The 23,048-nt window shown below is 45.2% G+C and overlaps 1 protein-coding gene across 7 annotated transcripts in view; it reads right to left on the reverse strand.

Moving 5' to 3' along the window:
- AKAP13 (A-kinase anchoring protein 13) overlaps window positions 1–23,048 on the reverse strand; it is a 1,053,268-nt gene that overhangs the window by 503,344 nt on the left and 526,876 nt on the right. For all 7 annotated transcript variants that reach the window (XM_069222739.1, XM_069222736.1, XM_069222738.1 and 4 more), the window contains one exon: window positions 21,806–21,887. In XM_069222739.1, the coding sequence (XP_069078840.1) occupies window positions 21,806–21,887 (82 nt within the window). The remainder of the gene's footprint in view (window positions 1–21,805; window positions 21,888–23,048) is intronic.

Genomic DNA, 23,048 nt, shown 5'->3' on the forward strand with positions numbered 1-23,048 from the left:
ACAATGTTCATTGAACCACCCTCTCGTCCTGTTGTTGTCGCTGTCCCTACCTGTAATTACTAGTCCCTCCTTAGCGTAACCAGCAATCTTTTGGAAATTCTCAATGATATCCTCGGGTCAGATCCCAGGTCTAAACAGCTTTCAAAAGCCTGCGTATAACCACAGATCAACTTTTTTAGAAACATTTGGGGATCAATCATTGACCAGCGCAAGGTGTACCTGTTGAGACTGTTAATGTCCATAGCTCCCACCATACACTAGTTAGGAAGTGGTGCATGGGATAAATAATCTCTAGATACCATGTCCAGGTCTATGCTTAGGGGGAAATGGTCAATGCATGCAGTTGTGTGGGTAGTGAAATTTCCAACCCTTGCGGCGTGTCTGTTTGTGACCAATATGTAATCTATCACTGAGTTTTTCCCGTGTCCATTGAACGTGGGTATGAATGGGATTGGTGGGCAGCATATCTCGTTACAGAAATCAAGGTCAATACTGAATATAAGATCATTCAGTTGTTCCTCACAGGTAGAGTGTGTAAAGTGTGAGTGCCCAGTGTCCCCCCTTGTCGCTTAAACGGCAGGCCTTTTCTGAAGCCCTAGTGCAAACTTCCTGTGGTAGGCTACTGGCGGTACAGAGGAGTCTGAGTCTTGAGTAGGGTGAGTGATTTATATTTATATTTTTAATCTAGTGCAATTCAAGTGATGTACAGGTATTGTAATGTTCGTAAGTCTTGTTGATTCTTCTGTTATCTTTTAACCGACTTGGTTTTATTCTTCCTTTAGGCTCGGTGGACATCAGCTCATCTCATCTGATCTCCTGCGGAAACCGAAAAACAAATAAAAATGTCACTTACCCAGTGTACATCTGTTCGTGGCATCAGTCGCTGAAGATTCACATGTTGTGCATAGCCCGCCATCTGGTGTTGGGTCGGAGTGTTACAAGTTTATTTTTTTTTCGAAGAAGTCTTTCGAGTCACGGGACCGAGGGACTCCTCCTCCTTGTCTCCATTGCGCATGGGCGTCGACTCCATCTTCGATTGTTTTCCCCGCAGAGGGTGAGGTAGGAGTTGTGTTGTAGTAAAAGTGCCCATGCAATGGAGTGAATAAGTATGTACCTATTTAAGGTTTAAATAATATATTTACAAATGTACAAAGCTTAAGCTAACTTCCGAACGGCTACAGGCTCCCGGGGAGGCGGGTGGGCACATGTGAATCTTCAGCGACTGATGCCACGAACAGATGTACACTGGGTAAGTGACATTTTCAGTTCGATGGCATCTGACATGTTGTGCATAGACTAGTAAGCAGTTATCTCCCCAAAAGCGGTGGCTCAGCCTGTAGGAGTGGAAGTATTTTGAAATAAGGTTCTTAACACGGCTTGACCTACTGTGGCTTGTTGTGCGGATAGCACGTCTACACAGTAGTGCTTGGTGAACGTGTGAGGCGTAGACCATGTGGCTGCCTTACATATTTCGTGCATCGGAAAATTTCCTAGAAAGGCCATGGTAGCGCCTTTCTTTCTGGTTGAGTGTGCCCTTGGTGTAATGGGCAGCTGTCTTTTTGCTTTAAGGTAGCAGATTTGGATGCACTTAACTATCCATCTGGCTATACCTTGTTTTGATATTGGGTTTCCTGCATGAGGTTTTTGGAATGCAATAAATAGTTGTTTAGTTTTTCTGATGTTTTTTGTTCTGTCAATGTAGTACATTAGTGCTCTTTTGACATCTAATGTATGTAGTGCCCTCTCAGCTACGGAATCTGGCTGTGGGAAGAACAATGGTAGTTCTACAGTTTGATTTAGGTGGAACGGTGAAATAACCTTTGGTAAAAATTTAGGATTGGTCCTTAGGACTACCTTATTTTTGTGTATTTGGATAAAAGGTTCTTGTATTGTAAACGCTTGAATTTCGCTTACTCTCCGTAGAGATGTGATGGCGATGAGAAATGCAACTTTCCAGGTTAGGAACTGTATTGCGCAAGAGTGCATGGGTTCAAAAGGTGGACCCATGAGTCTTGTTAAGACAACATTGAGGTTCCACGAAGGAACGGGTGGTGTCCTTGGTGGTATAATTCTTTTAAGGCCTTCCATAAATGCTTTAATGACCGGTATCCTAAACAGTGAAGTTGAATAGGTAATCTGCAGGTATGCAGATATTGCCGCAAGGTGTATTTTAATGGAAGAGAAAGCTAGGTTTGATTTTTGTAAGTGTAGCAAGTAACCCACTACATCCTTTGGAGATGCGTGTAATGGTTGGATTTGATTATGATGGCAGTAGCAAACAAACCTTTTCCATTTGCTTGCATAGCAGTGCCTAGTGGATGGTCTTCTAGCTTGCTTTATGACTTCCATACATTCTTGTGTAAGGTCTAAGTGTCCGAATTCTAGGATTTCAGGAGCCAGATTGCTAGATTCAGCGATGCTGGATCGGGATGCCTGATCTGTTGTTTGTGTTGTGTTAACAGATCTGGCAAGTTGGGCAATTTGATGTGGGGTACTACTGATAGGTCTAGCAGTGTTGTGTACCAGGGTTGCCTTGCCCATGTTGGTGCTATCAGTATGAGTTTGAGTTTGTTTTGACTCAATTTGTTTACTAGATATGGAAGGAGAGGGAGAGGGGGAAAAGCGTATGCAAATATCCCTGACCAGTTTATCCATAGGGCATTGCCTTGGGACTGCCTGTGTGGGTATCTGGATGCGAAGTTTTGGCATTTTGCGTTCTCTTTTGTTGCAAATAAGTCTATTTGAGGTGTTCCCCAGAGTTTGAAGTAAGTGTTTAGAATTTGGGGGTGAATTTCCCATTCGTGGACTTGTTGGTGATCTCGAGAGAAATTGTCTGCAAGTTGATTCTGGATCCCCGGAATAAACTGTGCTATTAGGCGAATGTGGTTGTGAATTGCCCATCGCCATATTTTTTGTGCTAGAAGGCTCAGCTGCGTTGAGTGTGTCCCCCCCCTGTTTGTTTAGATAATACATTGTTGTCATGTTGTCTGTTTTGACAAGAATGTATTTGTGAGTTATGATTGGTTGGAATACTTTTAGTGCTTGAAAAACTGCTAGCAGTTCTAGGTGATTTATGTGCAGTTTTGTTTGATGTACGTCCCATTGTCCTTGTATGCTGTGTTGATGGAGGTGTGCTCCCCACCCCGTCATGGAAGCATCTGTTATTACGTATTGTGGCACTGGGTCTTGGAAAGGCCGCCCTTTGTTTAAATTTATACTGTTCCACCATGGAAGCGAGAGGTGTGTTTGGCGGTCTATCAACACCAGATCTAGAAGGTGACCCTGTGCTTGTGACCATTGTGATGCTAGGCACTGTTGTAAGGGCCTCATGTGCAGTCTTGCGTTCGGGACAATGGCTATGCATGAGGACATCATGCCTAGGAGTTGTAATATCATTTTTGCCTGTATTCTTTGTGTTGGATACATGCGTTGTATGATTTTGTTGAAATTTTGAATTCTTTGTGGACTTGGAGTGGCTAACCCTTTTGTTGTGTCAATTATGGCTCCTAGGTATTGTTGTACTTTGCCCGGCAGAATGTGTGATTTTGCATAGTTGATGGTGAAACCGAGTTTGTAGAGGTTTTGTATGACCTGATTTGTGTGGTGTGAGCACCTTGTCAGTGAGTTGGTCTTGATTAGCCAGTCGTCTAGATACGGGAATACGTGTATTTGCTGCCTTCTGATGTGTGCAGCCACTACTGCTAGACATTTTGTAAAGACTCTTGGTGCGGCTGTTAAACCAAACGGCAATACTTTGAATTGGTAATGTATTCCTTTGAATACAAACCTGAGGTATTTCCTGTGCGACTGATGTATTGGTATGTGGAAATACGCGTCTTTGAGATCTAAGGTTGTCATGTAGTCCTGTTGCTTTAGCAATGGTAACACTTCTTGTAGCGTGACCATGTGAAAGTGTTCTGATTTGATGTAGGTGTTTAGTGTTCTGAGGTCTAGGATTGGTCTCAGTGTTTTGTCCTTTTTTGGTATTAGGAAGTACAGTGAATAAACTCCTGTGTTTATTTGTGTCTTTGGTACTAGTTCTATTGCGTTCTTTTGCAATAATGCTTGAACTTCTATTTCCAGAAGGTCTGAATGTTGTTTTGATAAATTCTGTGCTTTTGGTGGTATGTTTGGAGGGATTTGTAGAAATTCTATGCAATAACCATGTTGGATAATTGCTAAGACCCAAGTGTCTGTAGTTATTTCCTCCCAGGCTTGGTAATACTGACCTATTCTTCCCCCCCACTGGTGTTGTGTGGAGGGGATGAGTGACATGTGAGTCACTGTTTGGTTGTAGGGGTTTTGGGGCTTTGAAATTTTCCCCTATTCCTAGGGAATTGTCCTCTGTATTGGCCCCGAAAGCCTCCCCTTTGGTACTGTCCCTGGTAGCTGGACGGTGTTGCCTGTGAGGTGCTGGCTTGTGTGGCCTGACCCCGAAACCCCCCTCTAAAGGTTGTTTTGCGGAAGGTGCTGTAAGTGCCTCTGCTCTGCGGGGAGTAGAGTGCGCCCATGGCTTTAGCAGTGTCAGTGTCCTTTTTGAGTTTCTCAATTGCCATGTCCACTTCTGGTCCGAACAGTTGTTTCTCATTGAATGGCATATTGAGCACTGCCTGCTGTATCTCTGGTTTAAAACCAGACGTTCGTAGCCATGCGTGCCTTCTCATAGTCACAGATGTGTTAATTGTTCTTGCAGCTGTGTCCGCTGCATCCATGGAGGAGCGTATCTGATTATTAGATATGTTCTGTCCTTCCTCAACCACCTGTTTCGCCCTTTTTTGTAGCTCTTTGGGTAGATGCTCAATGAGGTGTTGCATCTCGTCCCAATGGGCTCTGTCATAGCGCGTAAGTAGTGCTTGAGAGTTAGCGATGCGCCACTGGTTTGCAGCTTGTACTGCGACTCTCTTTCCGGCTGCATCGAACTTGCGGCTCTCTTTATCTGGGGGTGGTGCATCCCCAGATGTGTGGGAGTTGGCTCTCTTGCGAGCTGCTCCTACTATGACGGAATCTGGTGGCAGCTGTGAGGTGATGAAAACAGGGTCTGTGGGAGGTGCTTTATATTTCTTTTCCACTCTTGGTGTTATTGCTCTACTCTTGACCGGCTCCTTGAAGATTTCCTTTGCGTGCCGAAGCATTCCTGGGAGCATAGGCAGGCTTTGGTAGGAGCTATGGGTGGAGGAGAGGGTGTTGAATAAGAAGTCATCCTCGACTGGTTCCGAGTGTAGGGACACGTTGTGGAACTCTGCTGCTCTAGCCACCACTTGTGAATATGCTGTGCTATCTTCCGGTGGTGAGGGCTTTGTAGGATACGCCTCTGGACTGTTGTCCGACACTGGGGTGTCGTATAAGTCCCAAGCGTCTTGGTCCTGGTCACCTTGGCTCATGGTGGTGTGAGCCGGGGAATGTGATGGAGTTTGTGCCGGTGAAACGTTAGTTACAGGTGGAGGAGAGGGTGGCGGAGTTACCTTTTTCACCATTTTTGTTTGTGGTGCTTGGTCTGACTGAAACTCCAGTCTCCTTTTTCTCCTAATAGGGGGAAGGGTGCTTATTTTCCCTGTTCCTTCCTGTATAAAAATACGTTTCTGAGTGTGGTCCACTTCGGTGGATTGCAACTCTTCCTCAAATCTATGCTTTCGCATCTGAGAGGACAGTGATTGCTCCCCTGAATAGGAACCGGTAGTTGGGTCGGTTGCGGGTCGTTTTGGCACCGAAACCCTGTCTGTACTCTTTTTTGGCTCCGAGGTGACCTTCTTCTTTTTCGGAGTCGAACCCTCTCGGCGTCGATCTTCCTCGGTGCCGCTGTCTCTGCGTCGAGCAGTTTCGGCTCCGCTATCTCGGCATCGATCTTTTTCAGCAGCACTTTCTCGGTCCAGAGAAGGCTGCGTGCCGGTGTCTCGACCGGAGTCGGACGATCTCTGCACTATTTCGGCCTTTTTCGGTGCCGACGGTCGGTCACCGAATTTATGGGTCGAGCCATGGCCTGGTGGCAGTGGCGTCCCCTGGGCCTTGTCACTTTTCTTGTGTGTTGGCTTCGACGTCTTACTCACAGTTTTTTGGTCGTCGAATTCCTCGGAGTCCGATTCATGGATCGAGAAGGTTTCTTCTTCCTCTTGTTCCTCGAACTCTCGGTGAGCTGTCGGCGTGGACGCCATCTGCAGTCTTCTGGCTCGACGGTCACGGAGTGTTTTTCGGGACCGGAACGCATGACAGGCCTCGCAAGTCTCTTCACTGTGCTCAGGCGACAGGCACAGGTTACAGACCAAATGTTGGTCTGTATACGGGTATTTGTTGTGGCATTTAGGACAGAAACGGAACGGGGTCCGTTCCATCAGCGTTGTTTTACACGCGGTCGGGCTGACCAGGCCCCGACGGGGGATCGAAAACTACCCCGAAGGGTACCGGAGCTCTTCACTCTTCGATTCGGTGTCGATTCTATTTAAGCCGATCCCGAACGCAACAATACCGACGTAATCTTTCCGATATTTAGCTAACTTTCCGTTCCGAAACCCGGAGCGAAAGGAACACGTCCAAACCCGATGGCGGAAAGAAAACAATCGAAGATGGAGTCGACGCCCATGCGCAATGGAGACAAGGAGGAGGAGTCCCTAGGTCCCGTGACTCAAAAGACTTCTTCGAAAAAAAAAAAAACTTGTAACACTCCGACCCAACACCAGATGGCGGGCTATGCACAACATGTGTATCTACAGCGACAGATGCCATCGAACCACAGGAGATACCAAAGGTAAGTTGGTTGTGGGGTATTTTGTGTGGATTTGTCATGCAAGGAGGGAGGGTTCTCAGGGTTAGGTGGTGGAGGGAGCCCAGCTGTGAGGGTGTGGGACTCAGGTACTTTCGGCACGCTCTGTCTCTTTTATCAGAGCTATGCCCCAAAGTGCTCTCAAGTGCTGCACCGGTGTTCCCTTTCCCCTGGCCCACCTCCGACCCTCCTGTTTGTTCCCCGGTTCCCTTCCCCTGTGCACCTATTGCTCTTCTGTGGGTTCTCTGTCCTAAGAAGGACCGTACCTTGTTTAGCCACGACCCTCCAGGGTCGTGGCGGGATTTGTGGAACGTTGTGTCACGACTTCGAGTGGAAGCTGCCTCACGGGTCTCTGGAGGCTTGTCAGGGCCGAAAACCTCCCTCTCGGCATCGGCGGTCGTTCCTCCTCCGTCTTCCTCGGCTATGCACGAAACTCCTCCTCCTTGAAGTCCGTCGTTTCTTTTCTCTCCTGAATGCGTAAATCCGCGTCTGAAGCGTCCGATGGCGTTGCAATGGTAACATGGGAACGCGGAAGTGTGTTGAGAGAGACGTGTGAACGGCGCCAGCTCAGGGAGTCACTAGACGCGGTCGAGGAGACCCGTCTACACTCCCCATCCTATGATCGGGACTGGTAGAGGACCGAAGAGGTGGGGAACCGGGACAGATAATCGGCAGGACCCTGCTGAGTACCCGGCACGTGGCGGACCTGAAAAGTAAAAGGTTGGAGCTCAAGAAACCATCGCAGCACTCTAGAATTGGAGTCCTTATGGGAGGCCAACCAAGTGAGAGGGGCATGGTCGGTATAAAGAACGAAAGGTCTGCTTAAGAGGTAATACTGCAAGTTTTCCACAGCCCATTTAATGGCCAGGCACTCCTTTTCTATAGCGGGGTAATGACATTCTCTGGGAAGGAGTTTTCTACTGATGAAGACAATGGGATGATCCTGACCCTCCCTGTCAGGTTGGGTGAGGACCACACCTAGACCGACCTTAGAAGCGTCGGTATACAAGTGGAATGGCCTGGTAAAATCTGGACACTTAAGGACTGGTTCTGTCGTAAGGGATCGTTTTAATTGCTCAAAACTGGCGAATTGAGAATCGGAAAACGGGGCCAAAGTGGAGGGGCGCTGTTTTGTTAGGAGATCAGTGAGAGGGGTGGCAATCGTGGAGTACTGGGGTATAAACCTGCGGTAATAGCACACTAAACCTAAAAAGGAACGTAGGTCTTTCTTGGTTTTTGGCATTGGTACTTGTGATATGGCCTCAATTTTATTTTTTCGGGGGTTGGAGAGTCCCGTTACCTATTAGATAACTTAGATAGGATATTTAGGTGTTCCCCAGGGTACAATTTTTTGGATTAGCCGTCAGCCCGGCTTCCGCCAAGGCAGTGAACACTTCATCGAGATGGTGTAAAGGATCGGGCCAAGTGTCGCTAAAAATTACAATGTCATCCAAGTACGCTGCTGCAAAGTCATGGAATGGTTTTAAGAGCTGGTCCATCAAGCGTTGAAAGGTAGCTGGGGCCCCGTGGAGACCAAAGGGCAAGACAGTAAAGTGATAAAGGCCTGATTGGGTCACAAAAGCTGTTTTCTCTTTGTCCTCCGGTGCGAGGGGAATTTGCCAGTACCCCTTTGTTAGATCGAGTGTGGACAGGTATTTGGCTCTTCCTAACTTCTCCAATACGTCATCTACACGGGGAATAGGATACGTGTCAAAGAGTGATATGTCATTTAGCCTACGGAAGTCGATGCAAAATCGAACAGATCCGTCGGGTTTTGGAACGAGAACCACCGGGGAACACCATGGGCTCACAGAGGGTTCGATCACCTTCAGGGCTAGCATTTTGTTTATTTCTTCTTCAATGATATGTTTCCGGGCTTCGGGTATGCGGTAGGGGCGGAGACAAATAGTCCGACCCTCAGGTGTTTTGATTTGGTGGTGGATTAATGTGGTTCTTCCTGGCGTTTCAGAAAAGAAATGTGAGTGATGTTGTAAGAGGGAAGATAGTTGGGACTTTTCGGTTTCGGTAAGAGAACTGTTTATGCATGGAGCTTCTTCCGGTTCCTTGCTCCTAGTGGGGTAGAGCTCTAACCCTAGACCCGTGGATGGTGTGATAAAAAACCTGTTAGCTGATTTGCTCGTGACATCCTCCGGTTGTTCCCATTTTTTTTGTAAGTTTACATGGTATATTTGGGTTCTTTTTGTATGTGAATTCAGCTCGATGAGATAGGTGACGGGGGAAACTGCTTTTATCACTCTATAGGGTCCTTGCCATTTAGCTAAGAGTTTATTTTCATATGTTGGTCGCATTATGAGAACTTGATCATTAGGGTGGAAAGATCGTAATTTAGTCCCTTGGTCGTAATACGTCTTTTGATTTGTCTGTGCTTTCTCTAGATGCCTTTGCACATCTTCCCATATGGTTTGTAAGTGTGACTTCAGTTTATGGACATATTCCAGTAAAGGTTTCCCTTCATCTCCTTCCTCTTGCCATGTTTCTGCGGCCATATCTAGGAGACTACGTGGCTGTCTTCCAAAGACTAATTCAAAAGGACTATGTCCTGTGGAGGATTGTTCAGGAGTACGGATGGCATAAAGGACCAGAGGTAGCTTCTGGTCCCAGTCCTTTCCGGAGTCATCTACTATTTTCCTCAATAGGGTTTTTATGGTACGGTTGTAGCGTTCCACTAAACCGTCCGTTTGGGGGTGGTATACAGATGTTTTTATCTGAGTGATCCCTAATAGTTTACAAATCTGTTTCATAAGGTTTGACATAAAAGGAGTGCCTTGATCAGTGAGGATCTCTTGGGGAAATCCTATTCTAGAGAAAAAGGTTATAATGGCTTGAGCCACCGTTTTCGTAGTCATGCTGGATAAGGGGATTCCTTCTGGATATCTCGTAGCGTAGTCTACCAGTACCATAATGTAGGTATGGCCTCTGGATGAGGGAAGGAGGGGTCCGACCAGATCCATACCTACGCGACTAAAAGGAACCTCAATAATGGGTAGGGGTTGTAATGGAGCTTTGTTGGGGGTTCTTGGTTCTGTTAATTGACACCTAGGACACTGTAAACAGTATCTCCTGATGTGTGCATAGACCCCTGGCCAATAGAATCTCCGTAAGAGATACTCCTCAGTCTTTTCTCTACCGTAATGGCCACCCCCTGGCTGGTTATGAGCTAAGAACAGGACCTGATTTCGATAGGGTTCAGGTACAACCAATAGTTTTTGTTCTCCCTTTGCAGATGTGGTAATTCTATACAGAAGATTCTTATGTATTAAAAAATAAGGACCCACCTCGTTTGTGGACTCTGTTTTAGCCATGTTCCAGGCGTGACAGAGAGTAGGGTCTTGCCGCTGACTAGCTCTGAAAGAGACGGTTGTGTCACTGGTTCCTGCTACCAGTTTGTCGGGGTTTGACTCATCCCTGGACTCCTGATATTTTAGTTTCCCTTGTCTTTTCTCCCTCCTGGTTAGTTTTATGCGAATAGGAGGACTCTCAATAAAGCTGTTAGAAAAGGGTGCTTCTGTCCACCAGTCCGGGGATTGTTGGGGTACTCGGGTTTTATCTAGGAGGACATAGAACCGGATATAGTCCGTCCCGATGATACAGTCTTCTATCAGCCTGTCCATAATCCCCACTCCATATTGAAATCTCCCTCTAACAGAAAAAACAAACCCTGGAATTTTGTATTGCAGAGAGCTTCAATGTCCCTTTTTAGTAGAGTCTAGACGGTTTTTAACTCATCTTTCGGGATGCTGTTATAGAAGTTAATAATTAGGGCCAGCGCCTGTTTTGCTGGTGTTTTAACAACAACAATGTGATGGTAGGGTTGCGGAGCCAGCATAGTTATACTAGCTGCTCTCAGGGTGTTTGAAACTTAAGTACAGATCCCCCCTTTGCTCTCCCAGAGTTGGATGGTTCCCCCAGAGTATGATAGGTTCTGAAACCATTTAGGTGGATTGGGGTTACTGCCCATGTTTCTTGTACACAGACTACGGTGAAGCTATTAACAAAATCACACCAGTCTGCTATAACAACCTTAGATATTAGACCTGCCACGTTCCAGAATACTATACCCTGTTTTCCCCTCAGGAGCGGTATGTTCAGAATTAACCAAGTGGCCCTAAATCGGTGGATTGGGTATGTCCAGGACGAGGTGGAGGGTGTTTTCAGAGTCAGCAGTAGGAGAAGCAGTCGAACCAGGAGTACTTATGTCGCAGGGAAGGGGTAGTAGGTCAGCAGGGATGTGCAGTGGTGCAATAAGTCAGTCATTCTTATCTAGATTAGAAGATGTGACTGCTAAGATGTTGGTGAACCCGGTCCTATCATGCGGGGAAGACTGGGATACTTAACCTGAATGTGTTAGTACCCAGGGGGACTTGACTTTGCATCTAAGGCCATCAAATTATCAACCAAGCTCCTATGCCTAAGTGTCAGCTCAATAGTATCAAGACTGGTAACTGGATCTGGCCTTCTAACTGCATCAATTATGTCCTCACGCATTATGGAGTAACAGCCCTTCACATGACGGATCCAGTGGATCAACTTGTTTCTCACAGAATCACCTCCTTCCAGTGCTTAATTTGTGGTTGCTGTTTCCGGTGCAGCGCACCGGCACTTATTTTCGAGGGTCGGCGCTTACGTTTCTGCCACAAGCATTTACTGCGAGTAAAAGACACAATCGGGAAAGATGTAAGAAGAGAAAAACGAAAAAGCGTCACAAAGGGAGAAAGCTGCAAGAGTGAGCTGAAGGGGCAGGAAGTGGCTTTAAATGGAATGAAGAGGCCCGAGATGGCTTCAGGATTACGCTGCCTCAGTATTTCGTGTTTGCACATTTAATTGCGGCAGCCGCATGTTTAAAGAGGAGGGCTTTGGGCACCGGCATGTTTTTATTTACAAATTAAGCACTGCCCCATTCCCTGTGGGCTGCTACGGGTAGTTTGGGGACATTAACCATTCGGACAATGTTGTTAGATTTGGGCCGATAGGGAATAGGCTGTCCAACGTAATTTGGAAGTTGTCTTTCATTAATCTACGCAATTGATGATGAAGACTCTGTTTGTCACCCCTGTTTGGTATTTGTACGTCTGGACCTGGCTACAATTCATGATCCCACAGGCCGACGTATGGTGACCAGTGCCGGGCAACGGGTTTACAGCAATGGGGTGGGGGGAGCACAATTGCAAGTCTTGTTACCGGTGTTTGAGGGCAATTTGGTCAGATGTGTTAAGGACCCTGGGGGATTCAGCATGGTGCTACCGTTGTGGTCCCTACTAGGTGTCACGTCTACGGATGTTAGCTGTTTGACCATTTAAATTAAGGATTTAACCATGGATTTGAGCTTGGATACCTCATCTTGTAGGTATTTTATACATGAGATGTACTGAGTCTCAGGCAGGTCTGGGCTTGTGTCTGTTGCTCCTGTGCCTGCTGTCCCACCCAGTTAGGTCATGATCGTCATGTGATATATCAATTAAAGGACTGAAGCGGTTGGTACAATGAAGGGCCTCACTTCCAGAAGATGTAGGCGCACTCGCTAGTGACAATGGTAAATGAGTATTAGCTTTACTTGCTTTGCCCTGCCCTTTAGGAGTTAAAACTGGGGCCCCACATGTTTTTAACATCTCTGGGATTTTTTTTGCAGCCCTCCCTTGGTCTTACTGGGGAACCTTCACTCTGAATACATTTAGGGGCCCTGCCCTGAGAGGGGGTCAAAATAGGAGGTTGTCTATCCTATACATTACACAGTTACTTGCTTCATGCTTCTGCCGTTTATGTTTTTTACTGTGTGCCACCCCAGCCCCGCCCTTGTTCTCTTTCCTTTTGCCCATCGCAGTACTTACACCAGAGAATGCTCTCTTTAGTATAGGATAAGACAATATGTCTGTATCAAAGTCTATAAATATGCAAAAGCACTTACAAAGTCTGCTTAAAAAGTAAATGTCAGGGGGATGGCCCAGCCCGGCCTCTTTCGGGCTCCGATGGGCATGGACGGGGACTGCTCTGCGGTGTGCACCCACGTGCTATATAGTGTTCGTTGGGCTGGTCAAGTGGGTGCAGGTGCAGAGGAAAATGGCCGCCTCCTGGGGCCACAAAGCAGTCTGGGATATGTAGTCCCACTTGGAAGTCTCTAGCATGTCCCGCGCTGCAGTGTGCCCTCTCGCGCTATATAGCGCTCATTGGTCTGGTCAAGTGGGTGCAGGTGCAGAGGAAAATGGCCACCTCCAGGGGCCACTAAGCAGTCGGGGATATGAAGTCCCACTTGGAAGTCTCTAGAGCGTCCTAGCCGACTCACTCCCACAATTAATATCGGTCATTATGCACTTCTTCCCTCTTGGGCTACAAAATGAACTGGGATACGAGTGAGACATAACCTCTATCCCGACTCATGACAGGAATAGCAACTGTGCCACACTAATTCAGTGGCGTCTGGACCGCCTCAAATATTTGAGGACGTACATAACCAGGTCTCGACAAACTGGCTACAGTTAATGTGGATCCGCTGCTAACCAAAACTGAAGTGGACTACGCTAATTAATGCCAACTGAGGGCCTGATTTAGAGTTTGGCAGATGGGTTACTCCGTCACAAATGTTAAAGATATCCCGCCCGCCATATTACCATTCCCACAGGATATTATGGGATTGTAATACGGTGGATGGAATATCTGTCATGATTGTGACGGTGTAACCCCCTCCACCGAACTCTAGATCAGGCCCTGAATGTATCCTTGTGGAGCAGAGTGCACGCAGTCAAGATGGATGAAGTCCATAGATTCACCTATGTCTTGGGAATGTTGCGGTCATCGACTGCAGGATAAAATGCTTCATCTGGGGGTCCCTGAAACCTAGATTAAAGATGCCACAAATGCTTGCTCACAGGCGTGGTGGATAAGTGAGCCTCCTGAGCATGGAACACTATTCCACGGCCCTTCACATATCACAAATGATTTACTTTTTGCCGCCATACACAAACCTGCCATTCTGGGCATCTATTGAACTTCAGTTTATGCATGGTGGCCCCGGCCTCTACCTCATATAGGATTCAAGCTTGACCCACCCAGAGTCTCACAATCCAATGTTACTAGCTGTTGTCCAGACGTGGCGACACTGCCAGACACTATTTCTCAGTGATGCCTATATTAACAATGGCCAGGTCTGGAAAAATGCTAGAATATCCGTAGGGAAACAACCTTTAGCCTGGGGGGTATGGTGCTCAAGGGGGATACTGACTACAGACCACCTTCTTTCGGCAGGGACACTGGAGCCCCTTTCTGCTCTGCAGGACAAGTTTCATCTTCCCTAGACACAAGAATAGAGTTTGCAGTAATTTTAGAGCATCCCAACCTGAATATTGTCTATATAACGGAAACATGGGCAGATTCCACCTCAGGCCCAGACTTGTTGATGTTAAGCCTTGTGCATTAACTTCAAAGCACTTCATTGTATAGGTCTGGAATAACTAAAAGACAGTTTTTAGTGGCACTATCCAAACAGGGATCTACATTACACTGGTGCCAAGAATGTTGTCCCTAGATTCAAACACACCTCTTGGGGTCGGAGATGCTTTGTGGTCTGTGCCTCTAAACTGTGGAACACTCTTGCTGCACATGAAATGCATTACTGATATTTTATCTTCCTGGAAAGCTTTAAAAACCTGGGTTGTCAGTAAGTAGTAGGGCTTTCAGGTCTTTGTGACAATGGCTGGCCAAGATACCTCCCGATACTCATGCACTTTAAAAGTACCTTAACCTTACATAATCTGTGAAGATTCTACTCCTGTAGCGTCTCAAGGAAGGGGAGGTCATTCCAAAAGTCTACAAAAGTACAGTGATGCATTTTATTACAATTGCTCCTGAATATCACAAATACACATTCACTGGATGTCTAATAAGACATCAGAAGCTCTTGTTTAAATAACTATTACACTTAAAAACGTAAAGTAAGGCTAACAATGTAAAAAAAACAAGCATTAAAGTAGATAACAAAATTTGTCGAAATTTCGGAGTAAAGCAAACCTGTCTGTCGATGAGCACAATGACATGACACGCATGGAAAAAGTGACTGAGACAAACAGCAACAGACATACTGATAAATACCTTCATCGTTGCAGGAATAAAAAAAAATCCTACTCTTTCCCCTGCAAAAATTCCAATACTGGTTAAGATGCACATGTTTACAAAACAAATGGAAACTACTGTAAACAAAAATAAAACAATATCCAAAAGGTTCTGAAGATTTCAGACCAATTCTTAATTAAATGGTTAAAGAGCAATAGACAGAGATATGGGGGGTGATTTTAACCGCCGTCCGCCAAGGTACCGCCGTGAAATGACCGCACCGCGGTCAAAAGACCGCGGCGGCCATTTAAACATTTCCGCTGGGCCGGCGGGCGCTCTCCGAAAGAGCGCCCGCCGGCCCAGCAGAAATGCCCCTGCAACGAGGACGCCGGCTCAGAATTGAGCCGGCATAGTTGCAGGGGTGCGACGGGTGCAGTTGCACCCGTCGCGTATTTCAGTGTCTGCAAAGCAGACACTGAAATACTTTGCGGGGCCCTCTTACGGGGGCCCCGCGGCACCCCCTACCGCCATCCTGTTCATGGCGGGTTTCCCGCCATGAACAGGATGGCGGTAGGGGGTGTCTAAATCCCCATGGCGGCGGAGCGCGCTCCGCCGCCATGGAGGATTCAATGGGGCAGCGGTAAACCGGCGGGAGACCGCCGGTTTACCCTTTCTGACCGCGGCTGAACCGCCGCGGTCAGAATGCCCTCGGGAGCACCGCCAGCCTGTTGGCGGTGCTCCCGTGGTCGGTGACCCTGGCGGTCACCGGCCGCCAGGGTCAGAATGACCCCCATTATGTCTAGAAGGAACCTGTAACAGAAGAACGAATTAGGCAGAGTAAAGTACTTTGCATTAGTAACTCGGTTTTTCCTTTAAAATGCAGTTAAAAAAAGGATTTACATTTGCATTTACTGTCACAACCATGACTTTTTTTAACCTTTATTATACAATTGTTTAAGTGTGGGTCGATCACTCGGGCTGAACCCCTTCCATTACACCATAACATTGTGAAGACTGGTGCTCACCCATCAAGGCTGTCAAAGGCCCAAATGAGCACGCTTGTGTGGGGCTAAGATGAGAAGAGAGAGAAGTACGCTTCCTATCATGTACTTAATACTTGTACCCAGGTAAACAAAACCAACTGGGCTGAAAAGGGCATAAATTATAGGGTGGTCAGTGCCTGCAAGACTTCTATTTCGATGGTGAAGAAGGATAGTGGCGCAGCAGAGGAGCCTACCAATTCCAGTTGACCAGCTAGAAGATGCTGGACCTGCAACCAAGGTTAGAGACCAGACAGGCTGGAAGCTCCACCTGCAGTGATCCTTCAATCTACAAGTAGACATCTCAGCCTGAAGAACCAGATTACTATTGGTACTACAGTGAAGACAAACAGTATCTTGAAGGAGGAGACAACGTCCTGAAAGGCAATAGAGCAGAAGTGGGATCCTGTGCGCATGCAGCACAGTGATTTTGTGTTTAAGCTTAAAGACTTGTTACCCTCCATAATATCAACTCCCTCACAAACCTCTGAAAGACAAAGAAGTGAGCCAGGCCTCCCAGGATGCAAACGTAATCCAGCAGGCTCTAAGGTGTTTTTTGCATGTGCAACATTAACCAAAATTTCTAACTCTGGAAAATACATGCTTTCTTTTCTGCCAGGAATTGTAATCACATGCCCTCTAGTTCCTGGAGATAGGAAATTAATGAAGAGATTTATTTAACAATGGGCAACAACATCTGCTCTGTCTGAAGATACCAGACCAAGGTGTGAGTAAATGGAAAATGTATGGGCTGGGCTGCAAGGATAGGAGGAGACAAGGGTGCAATAAAGTACAGGAGGGTGAAGAGACAAGATGGGTGTACCAAAAAGTAAGATTCTTCTTCTATTGGGAGCTTATCTTCCCACAAAGATGCAATCAATTCAGCTGATAGCTTTAGATATCTGTCTGCAAACCTTGAAAGTGGTCTAAATCCAGGGGATACCTTTAAACTCTGTCTTCTTTATACATGAATATTTCCTAAGTGCAGTAAGGTCAGGCTAGAAAGATTGCTTTCCTACGTAGCTTACCCATATTGAGGTGAACTCAACCAGGTACTGCCTATCAGATACTAATGGTACATATTTAGCACTGCAAAGAGCCTGTTAGATCTTAATGTATGCAAAGTGCTGTCATTAGGGTCCAGAGTAATTATTTCCCATCTGTTAAGATCTCAGCTGTGTTGAAGTCATTGCACTGGTTACAGAAGCACAAGATGACCATGTTTAGGGAATTCTCCATGGCTAACAAACCCTTTTATGGCTATGGCTGGCTCTTAATTGAATATCTACTAAGGCCTTAGCAGGCACAAGACCTCCTTGTTTGACTAGTAATATTAATTTTGAACAGCGTCACGTTTATATATCTAAAATGAATGTATAAAGATTTACTATTCAGTTTTGCAAATTGCATCATGAATAAAACAAAATCTGCAGGGCAATTATATTCTGAATTCTCCAGTCTGTCTTCTTGGAAATGGTATAGTGCTGCAAGCCAAACCTGGCACAACAAAAGCTGTGGCTTTCAATCATCTGTGTTTTTAAAGAACTCACACAGTGGTTATCAATTTCATCCAAAAATGCATGGAGATGTTTTAAGATGCATCACATTCAAAATTAGGGCTGAAAATCCGTAGGACCAATCAAACTTTAAAGCAATATGCTGCATCTCATAGACAGTCATCTGTGGGAAACATCTGCACAACCAATGAAAACAACATACATAGACTACTCATAATGCTAGAAATGGATATGCAATGTATGTATGAGGGCAGCTGTAGGAATATCACCAGTGTTTTACTGTATTTTTTCTTTTAATTGCACAAGCAATACGATTGTTTCTCAGATAGCCCAATTAAGAGTGTCTTGCTTGCCTAAGTTCTCAATCCAAACAGACAATAAATGTGAAATGTGGCCGGTGTAATATGTACTAATCACTCTTGGCCCCCACAACACAGCTGTCAGAATCTACCTTCATAGGGCCTTGGGGCACACAGGGGATACTGAGTCCAACCGTGATGGTTGAGACCTTATATCCCTGACGTTCCGGGTCTGACCTACTATGGATTCTGAGCAAATGGGCCAAATAACCCTTCTGCACTTGACTCTTAGTGGTAGCTGTAGACGAGCAGCCAAATGTTCCCTCAGGCGAGGAAGTGTAGAGATAAGTTATCGAACACAGATGATAACTCAAAGTGCACTCAGCAATGTCAATAAATCAATGTCTAGTCAAATACTTGTTTTTGTGTGAAACATAAGTGTCTCATTTCTAACTCTAAGCATTCAAAGAAATAACAACATTTGTAAGCAACAACACAATACCCTTAAGGTCGAGGCTCTAGTGTTTATCTGGAAATTCCTGATCCCACCCTCTTCTTTGCAGTGTGGTCTGGCACCCTACCAGAGCCAGCGATGTTGTGACTTCTTCCTCGGCATCTTCCACAGTCCTTGTGGTTTGATCAGGGGTATATTTTGATGCGTGGGCTCGATCTGCTGATCTATCATTTTTCGTGCAACAGCCTGAACTCTTGGCAAGTTAGTACTGGCAGCCCCTCCTGGCATACGGGGTTGCTGCAGCACTTAAAGGCAAAACACAGACTCCTCCAGTGCAATCGCCCACACCATGGCAGACCCTCCTAGCATATGGGGTTGCTGTAAAGGTCCCTATCCAACAATCACTTAAATGGTTGCGCCTCCTTTGCATATGGGGTCCCCGCAATGAGGGGGTACGGACTTGACACTACCTGCGTGGAAATCGATGCATGGCTCGGACCACGTTGGCCCTCGCCTGGCATACTGGTGTCACCAAAACAATCCTGTTCAATTGCAATGACTCAATCAGTACACTGCTGTATCCTCACTCCTCGCACAGGTAGTCTTCTCAGTAGGGCTCCACCACTGGACCTCGCTCCCTTGAACACTATCCTCTTCCTCACAGGAAACAATGATCTTGGCAAGTAGGCAGGCACTAATGCTCCAGACTCCAGAGAAGGTGGTCTTGGTTTCTGTGGGTGATGTCCCCTCACCAAGATAGACTGGCAGGCCTTTGCCCCCAGTACAGTTCACAGGCAGAAGTCTTGCAGCGCTTACCCTTCTCACACATCTCTTTCCAAGAACACATTCATCCAGCACAGGGTCACCACTCCCAACCTGCACAGCACTCTACCTCTAACTGATACAGAACAAGTAAAGCACAAAGCAGCGGAACTTTGAAAAGGTGAGAGAGCTTGTAGGCCTCACATCAGTGAGGCACGGCAAAAAGGACCTGTTCACTCCTACTGATCACTAAACAGTATGCTGCCACCACCGAGCTCATGCTGCTTAGCTCTTGGTGAAGGCGGCAGCCTTCCACCACTACGACAATAGCGCTTTGGGCTACCCACCCCGGCCCAACAAGACCACAATCAGTGACACAGGCGTTACAAAGGCCTAGGTCATGGCCCAAACACATGATCCTATGACAACAAAATCAACATTAGGGATGTAGACAACAGTACATTTGAGCATTCAGGGCAGAGAGGTACACACCTTTTACCAAGCAGAGGGCTTTTCTGTCCCAACCACAGCTCTGAAAACACTTCGACCATTTGACATAACAAATGTTGCCATCAAGGATCACATCACTTAAGGTATTACTGACTGGTATATTGCCTATATCAAAGTCTAATTAAATCAGAGAATGCACTATTATTGTTGTTGGTGCATATGCCTAAGAAGATAAAGTTGAAGGAATAACCCTACCTGAACAGAAACAGGAGTATCTTTTAAATCCTAACATTGCACATTAAAAATGCAGTGTTGCAGAAATCACAGCCATGAAACCTGTGGCAGGTGAGGAATTGTGGGAATACATTCAGACAGAGATAGCATCAATGCAGTACACTGAGAACAACTTTTAAATTGCCATACCAACAGATATCCCAATGGCTGGGGTTTCTATGAGTAGGAGACACCTGAACAGTCCAACCACAAAACGGTCATCTGTGCCTAAATCGCACAGCAGGCACCTTCCACCTTTCCTAAAAACCTTGACTCAATTTGGAGACACTCAGATGAACATCAATTGGAGATGGAAAATTGCCAGAGTCAGGGAAGAGAGTGAAATCATTAAATATCATGAATTTTTAAAAAACATCAGAAAATATAGGTGCTACCAATAATAGTAACTAGCACTGGTATTCAGTGAATTCCATCAGAGTTAAAGGCAGAGTTTTTTAACTATTGTAAAAAAGCTCAAACTTGAGAAGTAATGCCTGTATCAACTAATACCAGAGAGCTTAAGTAAGAACACTTATTTAGTACTTAACTATAGAAGAAAATGTTTAGCGGTGTTGACACTAAAGACCTGGCAACAAGCCTACTGTTTCAGGCTGTACATTATGCACACGTTAGTAGTCAGTCCACCTGGGGTCCTCACCTAACACATTTGACTTGAACTTATTTGACTTGAACTTATTTCCAGCATTACCAAAACATAATGGTAAAGGATCAATTATAACAAAAACCTGTTCGGAATTAATGTAGTAAAATAATAAACTGGATGATTATTTAACCACGAGTTACTTAAGATTACGATTATTCATGTACACTACCATGCCTCAAGAAGGTACTCACAAGACACACTGGTAGGCAGGCCAAATGTAAAACAAGTTTCCTATTATGACTGAAGTTTTAAGTTAATTAAAACAAATGTGTATGCTCTTAAGAAGGCAGCTGTAGCAAACCTGTGCCGCTTGGCTGAAACATGTGTCAGCAAATCAGCAGTAGGCTACGGATTTGAACTTATATCATTTGATATTAAATACTTCTCTGGATGTTACATCTTAGCACAAATAGATCATAACACATTTTCAATGAACCACCACATTTAAGCTCTAGACTGCAATACTATAAGCACTTGCACATCACTACGAGATATTCAACTCAGTGTTTGAGGCATTTTGTGCCACTCTATACCCTGGAGTTATAAGGCTCGTATGTGTTACACATAAAAATATATTTCACATATATATCACATATCACTGCTTCCCTCCACTTCACTGTGACCCTGGATAAGTAGTACATTACGTATTTGTGCGCTAGCTACAAATGGTCTAATTATGAACAACGCAAATGGTTTATTAAAAATAACAAAAATGTCTTCTTTGCTGTATTCAAAAATATTTCCTACTGTAGAGATTGTTTTGCTATATCGATATGACACAGAAAATCTAGAAGGCATAGCTTTCTTTCATTCAGAACGTTGTGCTTTTCAAACCACCAGGGCAAATGTCTATTGAATGTAGTGTACCTATTTAGCCACCCCTTAAAGAGACCAACTTTACGCTCCGAATCTTTTGCAAATAAGGCAATCCTGCTTTTAGCAAACACAGGATATTGATACTGTCCACTTATAAAAACAAATGGAACAAATCTCTTGACAACACTCTGAACAGACGTTACAAGCATGACATCCTATACGGACTGTAATTTGGGCACACATCTTACTAGCACTTTACAAGAAAATGTTACAAAAAACAACGTTGCGGTAATTCATCAAAATGTTTGCAAAACTGTATTGCCACCAAAAATACACACGGGGCACTAGTCTTCCCATTATTATCTCTGCACAAATCATACCTACAAAGCTATTTTCAGATAATCTAGTTGTTAGTGGAAGCAATGCATGGTTTCTATACATATATTCGTTCCACAAATTTAAAATATGTTGTTGTTGAAAAATGTGTAACTTCAAGTCAAACATGTTTTTTAACATCCTATTGCCAACTGAGGGGCACGGTTACATGAATATACAAATTGCTAGTAGGCTAATGTGAACATCTTATGTAACCAAGAACATGTTTCTTCGCCTCAAAAATGTACAAATAATTTAACAGATAATATTTAAGCATACAATAAGATTTTATTTTATCTTTCTCACTGAAACACCGAGATCGCATGTCTGAGTTGCTTACCTGTAGAATCATTTACGTTCTTGTTTTCTAGCAGTTGTGGGTCCGGACAAGGCTCTGCTGAACACCAGCTCTCGCGATTTATCTGAAGGGAAAAACATAGTCAAATTATTTAACTACTGTGGTACCAAAACACCATGGCGAATTTAAATCGCCTTGAAAACAGCTGCTTTGTTGTGAAAATATTTTTATGTTCTATAAACTGAAAGTTTGGTAAGTGAACATGCAAAAAACATGAAATAAGATTTACGTACACTGCTTTACTAAACTGAGGCATGTGTGGTGCCTGTGGAATTATGTGACAATGAGACAACGCAGATTTAAATCCCAGATCCTACTATTTTGCACCAAATGTTTTCTGTAAATAAGATACGTGTATATTTAAAACAAAACAAATTTGACCAAAACACTAGAGTTTTCCATATTCACCTCAACTTTATAATGTGCTGTAAGGAACTAACCAATGCAAAAGCATCGTGCTCGGGTTCGCATTCTCTGTTAAATTCAAACGCATCCGATTAGAAGAACATTTACTTACAGTTTAATTCATGCATTTTAAAATACACAGGGTATTCCAGCCTCGTCCCAATTACCTTCACTTGCACTGAATACCAAGATATGGGAGGATTCCTATGAAAACAAGCATTGGTATAGCCAATAGGTCTCGCCTTTGGGACTTTAAAAATATTTCGCAAGACCCCTTCTCTCCCCCCCCCCCCCTTCCCCAAATAGTACAAGCACACACATACACTTCCAGAACTCATCTCCGTTGCAGCACTTAGAGTGCGCATGCACACAGTTCCAGCACCCGGCCCATGAACATTGCATTTACCTCCAGGACCATCGCCTGTCTATGCTCCTAGGTAGTTATAGCTGCCACAAAAACAACAAAGCTGGTGATTGGAGAAGGTCGGGAGCATTGGCGCAGCCACTTGAAGTAAGGGAGATAGTAAAGGGGGACCTGCTTGGAAAGCCGGGAAGCACTAGCTGCTCTGCAAGTGATCACACTAATTGAATAAGTGGGAAGTATAATGCAAGACAAGTTCCCAATTCTTGTGCTCATGGCTCAGCTCTGCCGCTCTGAGGTTCGTACATTTAATGTGAAAGCGCATGCTGGCAGCGGGCCATAAGCCATTTTAGGCAGGCTGACAGGCTGATCTGCTTGCACCCTGCCTGCTGGGGGTTTTGCAGCGGTGGAGAGTGGTGGAGGAGGCTGGAACCATGTGGAAATAAAGGAAAGAGCACA

Source organism: Pleurodeles waltl, chromosome 3_1 (genome assembly GCF_031143425.1).
Source record: "Pleurodeles waltl isolate 20211129_DDA chromosome 3_1, aPleWal1.hap1.20221129, whole genome shotgun sequence".
NCBI classification, from domain to species: domain Eukaryota; kingdom Metazoa; phylum Chordata; class Amphibia; order Caudata; family Salamandridae; genus Pleurodeles; species Pleurodeles waltl.